Source organism: Hippocampus comes, unplaced genomic scaffold, assembly GCF_001891065.2.
Source record: "Hippocampus comes isolate QL1 unplaced genomic scaffold, H_comes_QL1_v1.1 scaffold117, whole genome shotgun sequence".
Taxonomy (NCBI): Eukaryota; Metazoa; Chordata; class Actinopteri; order Syngnathiformes; family Syngnathidae; genus Hippocampus; species Hippocampus comes.
The window spans coordinates 776,340-793,046 of NW_017805225.1; the positions used below are offsets into that span (position 1 = coordinate 776,340).

The following is a 16,707-nucleotide window of genomic DNA, read 5'->3' on the forward strand; positions in this document are numbered from 1 at the left end:
GGACTGTCTGCGGAGCCGCAAGCAATCCACTCTGAGCATGGAAATAGCCCGAATCGGACTGAGCAAGAATCGCTTCCTCGTTTTACAAAGTCTCGTAGATTTGAGTCTTCCAGACTCCAAGCGTCTCCTGAATGTTTCGTACTTCGTAACCTACTTTGTTTAATGAGATACACTACATTTTCTCTTCCGCGGCCATTACCGCTCCTCTTTGTTTGGATGCCATGCTCTAATAAAGGATGTAAAAATGTTCGCAATTCCAGTAAAACTCACTGCAACAAAGAGTCGCTTGCATGTCGCCGTTTTGGATCCAATGACAGAAAATAGCGGTGGGGATACATCTATTTCGTCGTATCGAGCGCGACTTACTTGAGTTAGTGCTACTCCGGGCTTCCGTATCGTCTCCCCCTCCCTCCTTGTGCTCTGCGACTTCAAGTAACTGCGCCACCTGGCGTTTAAATGCCTGTATTACAAGTCCAAATGAAATGAATGCAATAATTTACATCGAACCTTAATTGTGTACTGTACCAACCTTCGGCGGGCCGGATTAAAAAGACCAACGGGCCGGATCCGGCCCGCGGGCCGTAGTTTGCCCATGTCTGTGCTTGACGCATGTTCCACCCGGAAATGAGACGCGTGGAGTCGGCCAACATAACTCTTGCGGTCTTTTTATACTGTGGCTGTTGTGAATATTCTCCCAGACCCTAGGAGGCAGTGAAGCGCATTTATGGCATATGAACAGCTCTTCACAACAGAGGTAGGAAACAGTTGAACTTTTTTCCCCCTCAATAATAACAATAATACATTTTATTTATGAGTGCCTGTCAAAACACTCAAGGACACTTCACAATCAAGAACAAAAATATAAAATCAACAGTTTGGGGTGAGCAGTGTACATGCATCATGAAAATAAATGAAAAAGAATCAGGAAATAGACAACAGCGTTTTCTCTTCCGCCATGTGTTTTCACATGGACCATCTGCGTGGGTTCTAACATTTTTGGAGGTGCAGGACCTGCCCGGTGCGGAAAATGTGGACACTGCGCGGAGAGGTGCGGTTGATGCAATGACGTAATTTTAACGTGCGGACCTGACGGACGCGCTAAATTCCAGGTTCGACTGTATTTGGGTGTCAAACTGAATGTTCTATTGACAATGAGGTCTTTGTTTACTGGGTTAAAGATACAGAAGACAAAAAAAGCACATTAATGAATGGCCTATTGGTTTTAATTTTAAATAATCAACATTTTATACTTCAAACTGTGCATAGCAGGAAATCTTTTAATCTCTAGAAACATTAGTGTGAATTTCTATGAAATTCCACAGCGACAGCCAGCCAGAGCAGCAAGGGATGCTGCAATTTGGCGAGGGAAAACAAAGCGTCCCCAAAAATAACAAAATAGGCGGTATTAAATTAGCTGTTGACAGAGTCATGACTTGTCGAAAAATTCTTGGTAGCCCCACTGCAAAGTCAAGCTTTAAACTGGGTATCCGCAAAAAAATATTCATAAATTCCCTCTTATTTAAGATGATTAAATTGTCTGCAACAAAAAGTTTCAGGCGCACCATTTAGGTCACGCTTAACTCAAGAGTGTCATGCGAGTGTCATCACACATGAAAGCTGTTGGTAGACTCTGCAAGAAAAGGCAGCGTTGACCAAATTTCAGACATATGAGACATTCATCTGACTGGTGGATGTCAATTTACCTGTACTGTTGATCTGTCACTCCCCTCCTCTCAAATGAATTGGTTAACTGAAAATCAAGCTCATATTCTACACTAATGGCGGCCCGGGGCCACTGTCGGGCCACCCGAAGTTAACTGACCCTCGCCTAAGCGGTAACCGGAACCCCGGGGGTCATAGTCACTGACCCAGTATGGGATCGTACTGCTCTTGACTCCTCAACACATGCATCCGGATGATTGTCTGACAGTGAGGAGAAGGTGGTCTGCTGAAGGCCTCTCATCCTTTGATGAGCTTTCGCATCTAATGCGGCACACTGACCGGTCACCTAATTCCTTTGACAGTGACAGCTGGGCGCCGTTGCCAAACTGTCCACATGTTGGTGTGAACTTTGCCAGATAGGACTTGGAGTGTGCCAAAGTGGGCTGAAAATGGTGAAGAACAAGGCACAAGATGTTCTCTAAAGCGAGATTGTCTTTCCCTAGGCTGATGGACTAAAGCCTGGTTCCAATCCACTAATGGCTCAAAATGATCATCTTAACAGATATTCTTGCTATGTGTAGTGTGTTCAGACTGATCTTGACCATTTGGATGGACCTTTGGGCTGGTCCGATCTCAAATCAGGAATAATCAATGTTTTGGCCCGACTTCTCGCTGTATGTGGTGTGCCCCCGAGCTAGCTAGCTTGCTATCTATCTGTCCATCTTTCCATCATTCTGTCCATCTATCTATGTCTCTGGTTCTCTCTCTCTGTCCGACTGTCTCAATCTCGTCTTGCCTGAACAAAATAACTTTGGTTTTTTTGGTGACTTGTTTGATTTCTTTTTCACACAGTAACTTAATTGACACTTGCCTGAAACTTGAAGACTATGACTGGAGACGTTCTTGTAACTTGTAGCCAACTCCGGTTAATGTCACCTTTGCCATGCATTGGAAGAGCATTTAATTTTTCCGCCAATCACTTTGTGCCGCTGGGACGGAAAGAAGAGCAAAGATATGTTTCTGATTAATAAAGATATGTAACAACAAAAAGAACGTTGAATCATTCAATCCTTCATGTTCATTTTTTGTTTTGTTTTCACTTTTTACCGAACAAAAGTCTGACTGCACCGAATGAAAAACTGTGACCGCAAAATTGAGATGCAAACCAAACTGCGGATTTAGTGAACCGTTCCACTCCTAAGCTGTAGGCTTCAGTTTAGTTATTCAGCAACCATGTGCTCTGTGTTTGCATTGACTGCACATTGGCTAGTGCTATCTTGCCCTAAAATTGTGCCCCCCGCCCTCCTCTCTATTTCTTGTCAGGAACCTTTAAAGAGGACCATGGAATAGCAAGATAGCAGTTGGCTGCAAAGGGCTTTCCTGCACAAACACGTCCCTTCTGTGGGGGCCCACCCCAGCATGGCGGACCCAGGGATGTTGAGTTTATTTGGGGATGATGCAGGGCTGTTCTCCGATGGATTGGATGGTTTAGGAGACTGCTTTCCTCAGCAGCCAACCCCAGGCCAATCCAGCACTCTACCCCGACAGACTAATCCCCCGCTCAACCACGAACACCAGGGAAACAGGGCTTACCACCAGGGGATGCTCCTCGGTACTGGACCAGCACAGCCTAAATTGGGCCAAATGTACGACCACAGCTCCTACGCAAGCTATGAACAGGCCGGCGCTCCCGCAGGAAGAATGATGTCTCAGAATGGTCCGAGCCAGGGGCCACCAAATGTCAACGCAACTATGAATGGCATGGCTTCCCACTACCACAACAACCCCGCAAATTCAAGTAATACCCATCATGGTTACCCAGGTGATTCTGGGGGTGGCGCTGGTGTTTGGGGACAACAGCATCAAAGCAGATCACCATATCAACAGCCAGCAGCGCAAGCAGGGAGTGGCCCCAACCAGATTGGGGCGTTCCAAATGTCTCAAAGCAGCTACGGCGGCATGCAGGGCCAACCCACATCCAACGCATCTCGTATAAACCAACATTACCCACCACAGAGCATGGCTCACCAACCAACTCAAGACCCGTCTCACTACATGGGACATGTTGGAATGGTGGGGGGTCAAATAAGACACCCACAGCCCCAAAGCCAAGGTTACCCCAATATGAGCCACACACCAAGATTCCCACATTCTCCCTCACGACAGCCTGCGCATCCTCATCAACATCAGCAAGGTATGGCTGGGTTTGGGGGTGGGCAATACCCTAGTTATCAGGCCCAGTATGGTGCCATGGGTTCTGGAGTTGGCCAGGGTGCGAATGCCGCTGTCAGCAGCAACGCCAGCCCTGCTCTGGGACCCGGGCAGCTCGGCCAAAGGTTTAACCAGGGATCAGGCGCAGCTTCTGGGCAACCCGGACAGCGATACCCTCCCGGGCCATCCCACCAGACACATTCTGTCCCACTGCAGCCACAGCCGGCAGGGCAACAGGGCCAGCCTATGCACCGCCTTAGCCACTCCCAGCCCCCCAATCAACCCCAGTCCCATCTTGCACCCCCAGCTCAGGGATCCTACCCCTCTCCCTCATCAATGTCCCCCATGCGGGTTTTGGGAACCCCCACCCCACCTCCCCAACAGGTCAGGCCCCCGAGTGCAGGACTCGTTGTTCCCACAGAGGTGACGGGGTACACAGCCCTGCAGTCTCCACCAAATTCTATCGCACATCCTCAGAGACCTCCCCAAACGTCACTGTCTGCTGCACACCAACACCAGCCACCCCACAGTATAGCCTCCAATGCAGGGCAGATGTATTCTGGCATGGGACCGCAGCGTTGTCCTCAAATTGTCCCAAATCGCCCTCCGCTCCAGACACAACAAGGTAAACGAAATCATTCACTGTCAGTACCTTATTCAGGATTTTTTTTTTTTTTTAAGGCTCTGTCGATATCTGGTTGTCTCTCCCCCAACATTGTTTCTTTCCACGTTGTGCTACGGTAACGTTGGGCTTCACTGATTGTCCTGCCTCTGTTTTTAGGGCATCATGAGGCACCAGTCGGCCAAGGGGGAGATCAGCATCTCCTCCATTCCCAGCAACAAGCCTCTAGAAGTGGCCAGCCCATGCAGCCTTCTCCTGGCGGTTTCCAAGGTCCATCTGTCAGTCAGCACGGAGCCCTGCCCCTGAACCACGGTTTATTGCCGCCCACCCAAAACGTTCAGACGCAGCACACTCACCTGTCCCCCTACCCTGTGCAGAGCACACCCCCTCCCCCCAGCCAGTCTTCCCACCATTGGACACCGCAACCTTCTGCCTCCCATCCACTTTCCTCACCCCCTACCACCCCTCAGAAAGTGCCTAATATACAGGTGAGTCTTAGTCAAATGCTTTCATTGCTTAGTCAATGTTTTGTTTTTTTTGGGGGGGGGGGGATTTCTGTGTCTAGAATGCAAGGAAACTTTGTCATGTTTGTGTACTTTGTACATGACATTTGTGAACGCAGCGGCACACTGGGCACTCTTCAGTGAAGCCCTGTATTTATTTCTTCATATTGGTGTGTGTTTCTGCTCTTTTGTGTCCGCTCTCGGCCATCTGTGGTTGGGCTTCTATGTATGTATGTATGTATGTGTGTGGGAGAAATTGATTTTTATTTTCCTCCAACACGCACACACAAGCTACCGCGCATGTACATCGGCACCACCAGCATAATTGCTCCTCCCCCTTGCTCCCTCTTCACCCTCGCCTCTTTAGAGGAAACCTCCCTTCCTGTCTCTACCTCCTCCCTGTCTCCTCTCTTTCCGCTCTCTCTGCGGGTCTCTTTCCCAGTCTTATTTATTTCTTTTCATCATTGTTGTGTGGCCAGATGTTCAGAGAGATAGTTTAAGAATGAGAGGGTGAGGAAGAAAAGAAGCCCATGACCGCCTCTTAAGAGGAAGGATGTGGGGGAAGGGGGGAGGCGAGCAAGGACCTCTGGAGATGGCATCCAAACTCGATTCCATAGGAGAGCATTACCCAAGTCCGGTCCTGGAGAGTGGCTATCCAGCCTGTTTTCCATGTTTCCCTCCTCCATGACACCTGATTCAAATGATCAGTTTACCAGCAAGCCTTGGGCACCCCTTACAGAGGAGAATGCAACGACGCCTGACGAGTCGATGGCAATGTGGTTGCAGTGTTCACTGATGACATCCATGTTTTCTGGTCGTGATTTATGCACCAATGCTGCTGCTGCTCGTGGTGCCCTCTTGTTCCGTTAGCTTGTTTAGTCGCTCAAAGCCTCCTTTCTCCACGGACCCATTCACACACAATGGCAGCCCTGTGGTCTCGCATGCCGAGATCCAATCCGCTTCCCTCTGCATTCTCATTCACACTGCTTTCCACTCTTCCCATACCATCACCCGCCCTACCTCTAGCCTTTTTGACCTGTGTTTTGTGGCTGACATTTTAAGTCGTCGCACTCAATTTATCCAGCTCTCCTGACCTAGATGCTAGTTTGGCTGGTGAACACTGCTTCTCACCTCTGCGTACTGCATGCGCCATCCCCAGTCTAGCTGCCTGCAGCACCCACAGCTTCCCATCAACACAGTCACTCAGATGTCCGCACACACACACACACACACACACACACACACACACACACACACACACACACACACACACACACCATGTTTCCCTCCTCCATGACACCTGATTCAAATGATCAGTTTACCAGCAAGCCTTGGGCACCCCTTACAGAGGAGAATGCAACGACGCCTGACGAGTCGATGGCAATGTGGTTGCAGTGTTCACTGATGACATCCATGTTTTCTGGTCGTGATTTATGCACCAATGCTGCTGCTGCTCGTGGTGCCCTCTTGTTCCGTTAGCTTGTTTAGTCGCTCAAAGCCTCCTTTCTCCACGGACCCATTCACACACAATGGCAGCCCTGTGGTCTCGCATGCCGAGATCCAATCCGCTTCCCTCTGCATTCTCATTCACACTGCTTTCCACTCTTCCCATACCATCACCCGCCCTACCTCTAGCCTTTTTGACCTGTGTTTTGTGGCTGACATTTTAAGTCGTCGCACTCAATTTATCCAGCTCTCCTGACCTAGATGCTAGTTTGGCTGGTGAACACTGCTTCTCACCTCTGCGTACTGCATGCGCCATCCCCAGTCTAGCTGCCTGCAGCACCCACAGCTTCCCATCAACACAGTCACTCAGATGTCCGCACACACACACACACACACACACACACACACACACACACCACGGTGAGGTCTGGAATGAAATGGCAAATGTGCCTGGGGAGATAGGATGTAGCCTGGTGGTGGAATCCTTTTACCGCGTGTGCGTGTTTGCTTCACTCTAGTTGCACACAGCTATTAGTGATTCGTGTGATGCACTTGTTTGAAAAACACACAAGCACTGCAGTCTGCATGCACACACAGACCGGTCAGTCACTTGCGATTACGGTATGTCTCGTAGTCTGTGCTCCATCTGTTCACTAATCATAGTTATTACACACACGTATCTATACGCACCCACACCCAAATGCACATGTGCTTTCGTCAGCTGCTCAAGGTCACAGCTCTGGCAGCGTACTCTGCCGTGACCTTTTTTTCTACATCACACGCACGTGCACGCGCTGTTGCGTGCGGCACTCCAGTTGACATATAACATGCCTATCTCACCCCTCCCCCGCTTATGAGTCCCGTCAGCAAGCTGCTGTACCATCGAACTCACCCCGTCCGTCTCTGCAGCTTCGAGGAAATGGCTCTCGAATGTCCTTTTTTGAGTGGATTTGAATGCAAAAATGGAGACCAATTTTGGCGAAATTAACAGACCTATTTCAAAATAAATTCATCAGTGATGTCAAGCAAAGGCCCCGTAACACAATTCAACACATTGGTGCAAATAATGTCCCCATTCTGTCACTTGCTTGTCCTATGTGCGCTATGGACTGACATGGCATCACTTCTCCAGAATGGTGGGAAGTCAATGCCTTTGGCCACAGTTGTGTTTGAAACTCACCTTTCCAATAAGATCTCCAGCACATTTTGGTTTGTCACAGTGCCGTTGAGATTGGTAATCGGTCTTGGCACGGACAAATGGATGGATCTGTGTTGTGATTTTTCTTGGGTTGCATAACCATCAATGGCGACATGCATAAAGCATTGCTGTCCACTGAAAACCAGTCCCTCCGTGGTCCAAGGCAGACACGGAAAGCCGTTGCTTATGTAGGCAGAAGTTCCCACTCCCGTCCTTGATCACCCAATCACAAAACTAATGTCATTCACAAATACAACCGCTCTGTAGAAGTCTGAAAACCATCAGATTTTTGATTTAGAATCCTAGGTTTGACGTCTGAATTGGCCTTACCGGGGAGGCGGAGGAGTGTTTTTCCCCATTCCCACATGTGGTCGAGTTCATGGGACGGGAAACCCAAGTTACATCTTCCAGTTATGTCCGGTCAAGCCCTTGCAGGTAGTCTCCATCAAGGCTCAGGTCCTAGCCTTAGCTCCAGATGGGGGCCAGAGCAGCTCGTCTCCAAGGGAGGGAAAACATCTTCCAAAATCTATCTTTATCATCGGAGGCTTGGACCTGTGCTTGAACCGGTTCCTTACCTGGAACTTCTTTTGCATTGGGTAGCCCTACTAAGGGCATAACATCCCTGACAAAAATGGACCATTACGACCGGCACTTGATCTAAGTGGAACTGGAAAGAGGGACTTTGATATTTTGAGACCTCCTGAAAGGTGATTCAGTGGCTCTCCGCCCTTAGGAATTGTGCACTGCTTGTGCAGACACCAACATTTCAGCTTTGCTAAATTGGAGTTAGGTTATAGTTGGATGGATAGATGGAGAAAGGGATGCCCCCCGCCGATCGACTCCTTTCTTCCTCTCTTATACCTCTGCGAGAGTTAAAACGGAATGCTCTTCTCTCTGTGTCAACATTTCCACCGGTTGTTTAGATTCATTTGTTTGAAAGAAGCTCTCTATTCAAATAAATCACAGTCAGCTTGTCACCTCTTCTTTTGAAGGTGGTTTTCTTGAACACGCAGCTTGGAAGCGCTATTGACCCCAAATATCTCTGTTCCTTTCTCTATTTCTGTTGTCCCCTGCTCATCCCTCTCGCCCCCATTTTGTCGAGGTGGCTCTATTGACGTGTGTCAGCAGGTGTTTGTGCGCCCTGTTTCGTGTGTTGTGAGACCTTGCAGTGCTTGGGTGTGACATGTCTCTGTGCATTAGCTTCCGCCTGATGCGAGCGGACTAGGGAGTGATAGCACCTCCCCATCCTCCATATGAAGCACACCCAAGCTGTGGTTTGTATGTGTCGAGCTGCTTCTCTGGCATTTTACTAGTTAAATTTGCTGTTGCTCACACATCCCTCAACGTATTTAGACAACGCAATGTTGGTTTTCTTGTTTTTTTTCCCCCCTTTCCTCTATGACATACAAACACTCGGGAGCAAAATCTCCACTGCTCGAATGACATGCATACTCGCAAACGCACACAGATTCTTCCTCCCTGTGACTTTTTGAAGTATGGAGATAATTTATTCGTGTCATGATGCCTGATTTCCCATCTGCTACTGGGACCCTGAGCAGCTGGAGGAAGAAAGAAAGGAGGAGGGAGCATTGGAAGAGAGGGAGGGGGAGAGGCAGCTGGAGTGGCTCTCAACAGCTGGTAACCAGTTTCCTTTCACAGAAAGCATATATTGGAGCAATAAGGAGGAGGTGGCGTACTGAGAGGGAAAGCGGATTGAAATTGCAGGAGTGCGAAAAAGGAAAAATGAGGTGTCAGCCAGTTTGTTTGCTAAGGTTAGATAGAATGTTGCTGCCGAAGAGAGGCAGAAAATTTATGGCACCCGGGAGTAAGCAGCACCCATGTGACTTCACGTGTGACTCTAGCAAGGCTCAAAATAACCTTTGCTTTTTTTATTTTTTTGAAGAACAGTTTTACTAATCAATAACTTGCGACTCTGTAATTTTGAGCTGCAATTTTTTTGGGGACGGTTAATCCTGCAAAAGAAAAACGCATAAGCACCCACATACTGTACTTAGTTCATCCCTCAAATCCATTTCACATACAAATTTATAATTCATCTTATACTGGACCGTTGCAAAGAAATATAACAAAGCCAATTTTTGTTACTTTTGGTGCCATATGTAGATACTTGGCGGGTTAAGTTGGATTATTATGTTAAAACAGGTTTGATTTGCTTTGCGTTCTGGTGACATTACATGCATTGAATCATGGCGAGTTGCTTCTTGATGTCCTGTTTTTGTTTGTTTGTTTGTTTGTTTGTTTTTTACATAAAGAAACCAATGCACTTGTTTATTTTTGGGGAACTCGTTTAAGATTAACTGCCATATTTCTCTTTGGTCCTTTCAGCATTCCTCGTTGGACCCATCTGCCGATGCCTCCGTGATAGTTTCCGATCGACCGACTGGCAGCACTGGCGACACCAGACAGCCTGTCAGCACGGAACGGCCCAATGACCAAGAGACCAAGCCAAAAAAGAAGAAGAAAAAGAAAACTAAAGTAGAAGATGGAGAAGAGGAAAGAAAAAAGAGCATGACAAAAGTAGAGGAAGACATCAAGTCCGGACTTCCTTCAACAGGGTGTGAGCAGGGTGCCGGCCCAGGAATTGGAGATGGAACTTCGCCAGCTGTTGAGAAGAAAAAACGGAAAAAGAAACCAAAGGATAAGGCTGAGGGCACTGAGGCCAAAGAGCCCAAGACCCCCAAAATGCCTAAAACACCCAAGACCCCCAAGACTCCCAAAGAACCCAAGGAGAAGAAAGTCAAGAACTCCACACCCAAGGCCAAGATGCCCAAAAAGTCCAGGTAGGAACGGCATTACTGGCTAAGTGGTTATTTGCGAACGTGGACGCACAAGGACAGGAAAAGTTGGTCCCACATGAATCATTGACCATTTCATGACACTGATTTGTTTGGAAAGCATCCGATGAAGTTACTTTTAGAACAACAGATGCCTAGGACTCCATCCGTAAAACGGTTTGACATGTAGGCTTTTCAGTGATCGACCAGTCCCGTTTTGTCCCAGTTTATGATCAACAGGGTTAAAACCATGATCAGATTTAGTAGATTTTTTTGCTGCGCTTTATTGTATGCACAGCAGTCAGTAGGAAAAAAATGTTAGATTTGCATACGTAAAATTTGACACGTGGAGGCAGTGTGTGTGTCCTTTAGTGGACCCCTGCGTAATTGGCCTTTCGCACGTGGATTCACCAATTAGGCAATTTTTTTAGGGGGGCTGAGGAGGTTGAATCCCCTGTTTTTCATGGAACATGCGCATTGGTGGTTTGCCCTGATTGCCGCTAGCCTCAATAGATTCATATCAGCGGCTAGGAACCAGCGCAGCGACACAATGTGAACCTTCATCACCAGATTATTGTGTCCAATAATGCTCAGACAACAACCGCGTGCTTACGAAAACTTAATTCATCATCGAATAACAATCGCCATTACACTTTACGGCATGTGTGTTTTTACTGTTCTCATAATACGCTAGTTCGTTGAAGCGTATAACAGTGAGAGGTATTTTAAATCATTTCTTTTAGTTTTTTCGGAGCTTCAGCCTCCCAGCGCCAACGCTTTCTGCTCCCACGACACGAGACGAGGCTAAAAATAGATTAGCATCCGGGCTCACATGTACACTATGACAGCACCGAACCATCCGGAGTGTTCTAATTTCGCGGCGTCCGATCAGTGATGTCATTGACAGTTTGCGCAAATTATAACATTGCATTTGATCATTAATTTTTGCCTAAAATGCAAGCGAGTTCGATACGCTCGATCAGATCAATGTAAAGTCGAATGGCTCCGCACAATTTGTGAATGCTGGAAGCATCACAAGAGGGCATTGCAATGAGTTTAAAACCCAGTCAGTCTTTAATGGAATGCTGTTGTTTTGTTTTTCGAGATAAGCGTGACTCCTCTGACACTGACACTCGCACATGCAGTCCAGTGTCTTCATGTGACGTGCACTTGCCAACTTTTTGCGTCGGAGAACACGTGCAAGAGCGCAGTTGAGAATGTTTGTATGTTAAATTCAAAGGTGGTTTCATTGTGAAGGCGGAAACTTTATTGGACGGAGGAATGCCAGGACAGCCCCCCTTTTTCTCTCACTCTCTCTCTCTCTCCTTTCTCAGACTTCAGTCTCACTCCCTTCTTTTTCTCCTTCCTTACCGGCCCGTTTATCCTAAGAAAGAGGGAGGGCCAAAGCTGCAAGCAAGGGTCAATGCTGGGGGGGAGGTGGGCTTATGCGAATGCATGCATCGGCCACTGTTGAAGACAGTGGGGGAGGGGGCGACCGGGTGAGGGGGGGTTTGTGATGCGGCAGGGTCGGTTGCTACCGAGGCGATGAGGGGGCAGGCGTTTTTTGTATGTGTATTGGGGGAGGGACCCCCCCCCCACCTCTCTCTTTGTGGCAGAAAATGGCGTCTAATGATAATGAAGGCCATGCGGCTGATCACTCCACAGCCACAGATCAGTGTGGGCAGAGGAAATGTGGGGGAGGAAGAGTGGAGTGAGTGAGTGAATGATCGAGCATGTGTGTGTGTGTGTGTGTGTGTGTGTGTGTGTGTGTGTGTGTGTGTGTGTGTGTGTTGGTAAACTCGCTCTTATCTGTTTTCAGGCTTTCCTCCATTTTGAGTGGCGGACAGCAGCTCCCAGGTTAATTTAGCATAATAATGGCTGCCGGCCACTCACTGCTACTCTAAAATGGTGAACCAACACCACCCAACCATCATTCTTTGATTCATCTTTTGAGCCAGTCAATTTGACTGTCACCTTTATCTCTTCTCCTTTCTCCTTCTGTTGCCACGATCCTATTTTAGAGAGCGTCTTCCCTCAATATCATATCATTGTTTCATTGAATGGATTTTTTAAAAGTTGGACAGTTTTGCTATCAACAGAGGTGGGCAATTTTACATTTTGCCAGTCCGCCATTCATCACCCATCATCGCTCATCATTTTTTCAAGCCGAACCAAACTGTGATGGTCAGTCTCTCATGTTATTTTCACTGTGCTTCGCTCATCGCTTCTCTTGGTGTATTTCGGTCCGCCAGTCCATTAATTAATCAGCCATCCATTTCCCAATCCCTTTATCCTCACGGGGTCTCGGGCGTGCTGGAGCCTACCCCAGCTGTCTTCGGACAGTCGGCCAAACACAGGGCATACATCGTCGAACGACCATTCGCGCTCACAATCACGGCAAGGGACAATTTAGAGCGGAGGTTCCCAACATTTTTTCCCCACCGGGGCGGTTTCATGTCAGACAATATTTTCAGGGACCGGATAGATACAACAATATAATAAGATATGACCTGCATGAAAAGTGTGGTATTTTCAAAACATAATAATAAACACGAATCATGACACGAGGAACGTCCTATCTGGCCGCAACGTTCTCTGGTCGCTATGGTAACGTTTAAGCGTGCCTTCAAAATAAGATACGCCGCAAATAAAAAGTGCATGAAAAATACGACTCACCATCGCCGCTTATTATGCAGAGTACGCTTGGTGAGTGTGAATCTCCCATTGAGATAAAGCCATATTTGAAATAGGACTCCTGATACTGTCTATTAAATGTAGCCTTCTCTTTCTTGAAAGTCGTAGACTCCTCTTCTGTCTCCTAGCTGGGCCTTTTCCCCTTCCCGAAAAAAACTTTTCAAAGGCGTTTGTTTTTTTATGCGCTAACCTATCACGTGACTGAGAAGCGCGCATTCACCTGCGTCAAGAGTGACATACTGTAGACTGATATAACAGAGAATCCGGTGCTTTTTCAAAATAAAATATCTTTCAGATTCCGAAATGAATAAAACGGAAGGAATGTAAGTTATTTATTCTTTCTGTGTGGCCCGGCACCAAATGACCGTCCACGTCCGGTGGTTGGGGACCCCTGATTTAGAGCATTCAACCGATCAGCCTTGGATGTCTTTGGAATGTGGGAGGAAACCGGAATACCCGGAGAAAATTCTTGTAGGCATGGAGAAGAACATGCACATTTCATGCAGGAAGGCCAAGGCCTGGAATCGAACCCTGCACCTCTGCACTGTGCGGCCGACGCGGTAGCCAATCTTACACTGTGCCGCTGCATTTATCGTCAATTAGTTTTCATTTAAATGTTAAAATGGCTTAATGGAAGCAACCTTGCTTGTATTCAGCCCCACGAACAAACACATGAGACAGGCCAGCCGTGTTTCAGTCGGTTGTCGGCCCCAATGATGCGCCCTCATGTCACACCAGGGTGTCATGGCACCCTGGTTGGGAATCACTGGTCAACACAATTCACGTTTGTAGATCAATATATTGTTGTAAGAAATAAATCACAGTCACTTAACTTTTACAACCAATATTGTGACTCTTATCCTGGAAAATTCAACTGTGGGTGCTTCAAGCCTCTTGTTGCAAACTGACAGAGAATCGGGTGTTTTACTTTGCCAAGTCAGCTCACTTCGCTCCTTTGACCTTCTCTCTCCATCCTGTTCGCTCGCACCGCCACTCTGTCTACTTGTCTCAGGAAGTGCAACTATAAATAACCCAGCTCTAAGCTGCCACGCCCTTCCCTCCCTGTGTACATGTGTGTGCGTGCACATGTGTGTGCATGTGTGCGCGGTGGGGATTTTGTTTGCAGTATACCCACCCGAACACACATTCTGGCACTTTGGTGTGTGTGTGTGTGTGTGTGTGTGTGTGTGTGTGTGTGTGTGTGTGTGTGAGTGTGTGTGTGTGTGTGTGTATCTGTCTATCTGTCTGTCTGTCTATCTTTCCATCCATAGACAGAGAGAGATGTGTGTGTATGTCCATGGATGGATGTGTGTCCACCCCTCCCAATAGCTCTTGTGTCCAGCCCCACATTTTACTACAATTCCGGGCAGGCCTTCATTCCCCTCCCCTAATTTGCAAGGAAAATTTTGGCTTTATGCACTGCACTCCTGAGATGGTCAGGATTGGTGAATGCTGTCAGCCCATGGATGTTCATGGAGATGATAGGGTCAGAAGGGCGGAAAGACGTGGCGTTGTTATTGATTTGTCACAAAAGTACAAAACCTGGGACCGGGCAATTAATCGAAATTTAATTGTGATTTCGTATTTGGCTCCTCACGTTAAGAAAAACAGTGCGGCCAACTACTACGGATTGTCCTTAATTTGCGACGCAAGTCGCCGAATGCTGCCTCGTTAAACCCTTACCACTGATTGCTGCGGATATTAAAAATAAATAAATAATAATCATCATCATAATCGGTCACATTGGTCAAACAGGTTGAGGACAAGCAAAAATACTAAATAGTTTGAAAACACGTCACAGACGCGGCGTCCTTCTGCCGGTGGTCCGAGTGACGTGGCACTCACTCATGAGCCATCCGAGTTTGCAGATGAGTGTGCCAAAAGCTAATGACTTGAGGCTTACTTCCAATCGGGCTAACAGTGGCGAGGAACCAAGGGCAGCAAAACAAAGGTGTCAAATAACTACTAAAAATGAAGCCCTCTGGAATAATGAAAACGCCTTCAAATGTAAACGTTATGATCCTACGTGCGGCGTCAACATCATTGTAGGTGGATTTATAGTTATAGGTTCGGTATGCGTTGACTCTTAGAAAAATCAGTCATCTTAATGTGTGATAAATGGCAAAGGCACAACCAACCTCCATCCCTTGCCAATCGTACAACAGAATAAGTCATGGTTCCCTGCGAATACATCAGCTTTGTGTTCAAGCCATCATTTCACACGAAGTACATTTGTGACAAAACGAGACAAGATCATAATTTTAGTATGTCAAGTTTTTATTTTTGTTTAGGTGTTTACCGAAAGGTATTTCTTTCTGGGAAATGCGTTCTTCTAATTAGCAGACGAACACTTGGGAGCCCAGGCTCACAAAACACGTATTTGCGTTTTAAGCGGGAAGCCAAGAGCGAAAGACATTTTCACGGAAGACCAAATGTGATTGGGTGATGTCTGAGGAAGTTGGGGAAGCGAGACCGCGGAGGAGGGCGAGAGGGAAGCAGCCAAGTTGAGAAGTGCATGCGTGTGCCTGGAGTGTGTGGCCAGATGGCTCCAGCGTGTGGCAACCAGCCAGAGGAACAGGTGCAGGTCACATGACCAGCCGTTACCACGGAGATGGTTATTGCTCTTGGCGTGGGGATGAAAGGAGAAGGGCCCCAGGGACAGCAAGGGAGTGAGTGAGCTAGCAAGCGGGAGGGCCTCGTGGAGGGACGGACGGAGGGAGGGAGGGAGAGAGATGCACCTCCATGCTGTGATGCAGAAGGGCAGGCTGGGAGATACAGTATGTCATCTGAATCCGCTCGGATGATGAAACTCAGTGCGTGCAGTTCTCTTGGCGCCCGGTTCTGATTTCAAGTCTTTATACCCCAGGTCTTGACGTAAAATGCAAAAATGTGACACTCGACTTGCTTTCAATAGACTCCATGTCATTCAACATCATATAACTGTACGTAAACAGTTTAGGGAGATACAGTATGTCATCTGAATCCGCTCGGATGATGAAACTCAGTGCGTGCAGTTCTCTTGGCGCCCAGTTCTGATTTCAAGTCTTTATACCCCAGGTCTTGACGTAAAATGCAAAAATGTGACACTCGACTTGCTTTCAATAGACTCCATGTCATTCAACATCATATAACTGTACGTAAACAGTTTCGTTTCATTTACTCCTGGAATCCGTTCGTAGTCTACACACGTATCCTACACGCGCTCAATTGCAAACAATTGAAGCCTATCAGGGCGGATACTTTGTGGTCACCTGCCACCATGCCAGTCTATTTTAACTTATTTTTGCAACCGTTTAGTTGAACTGTGACACCTCCTGGCCAAGAGCTGACGTTTCTGAGATTTGACCGATTGGTGGAACGACAGTCATGTGCTTTCCAGTGGACATATGTCAAGTTTCTTTTGCAGTTCTGAATCGTATTGAGGAAAAGTTCCAATGGGCACCGAAGCCAATTCGCTTTTGTATTCTTTTGTCCCTCTTCTGCGACAACTGATTTTGAATGTGGGCAGTGCTGCTTGCGCACGTGCCGAAGTGCATGGTACATGAGTGTCCTCTGGACTTGCTGTATAGTGTGTGT

The 16,707-nt window shown here is 47.4% G+C and overlaps 1 protein-coding gene across 5 annotated transcripts in view; it reads left to right on the forward strand.

Moving 5' to 3' along the window:
• Positions 1–16,707, forward strand: part of chd7 (chromodomain helicase DNA binding protein 7) — a 58,126-nt gene that overhangs the window by 10,827 nt on the left and 30,592 nt on the right. For 2 of the 5 annotated variants that reach the window (XM_019869309.1, XM_019869314.1), the window contains exons 2-4: positions 2,987–4,498; positions 4,655–4,983; positions 9,989–10,443. In XM_019869309.1, the coding sequence (XP_019724868.1) occupies positions 3,082–4,498; positions 4,655–4,983; positions 9,989–10,443 (2,201 nt within the window). In that variant the 5' untranslated portion in view covers positions 2,987–3,081. Of the gene's footprint in view, positions 1–2,985; positions 4,499–4,654; positions 4,984–9,988; positions 10,444–16,707 lie in introns of those variants that run through there. The other 3 variants (XM_019869310.1, XM_019869311.1, XM_019869315.1) reach the window with 2 other exon arrangements.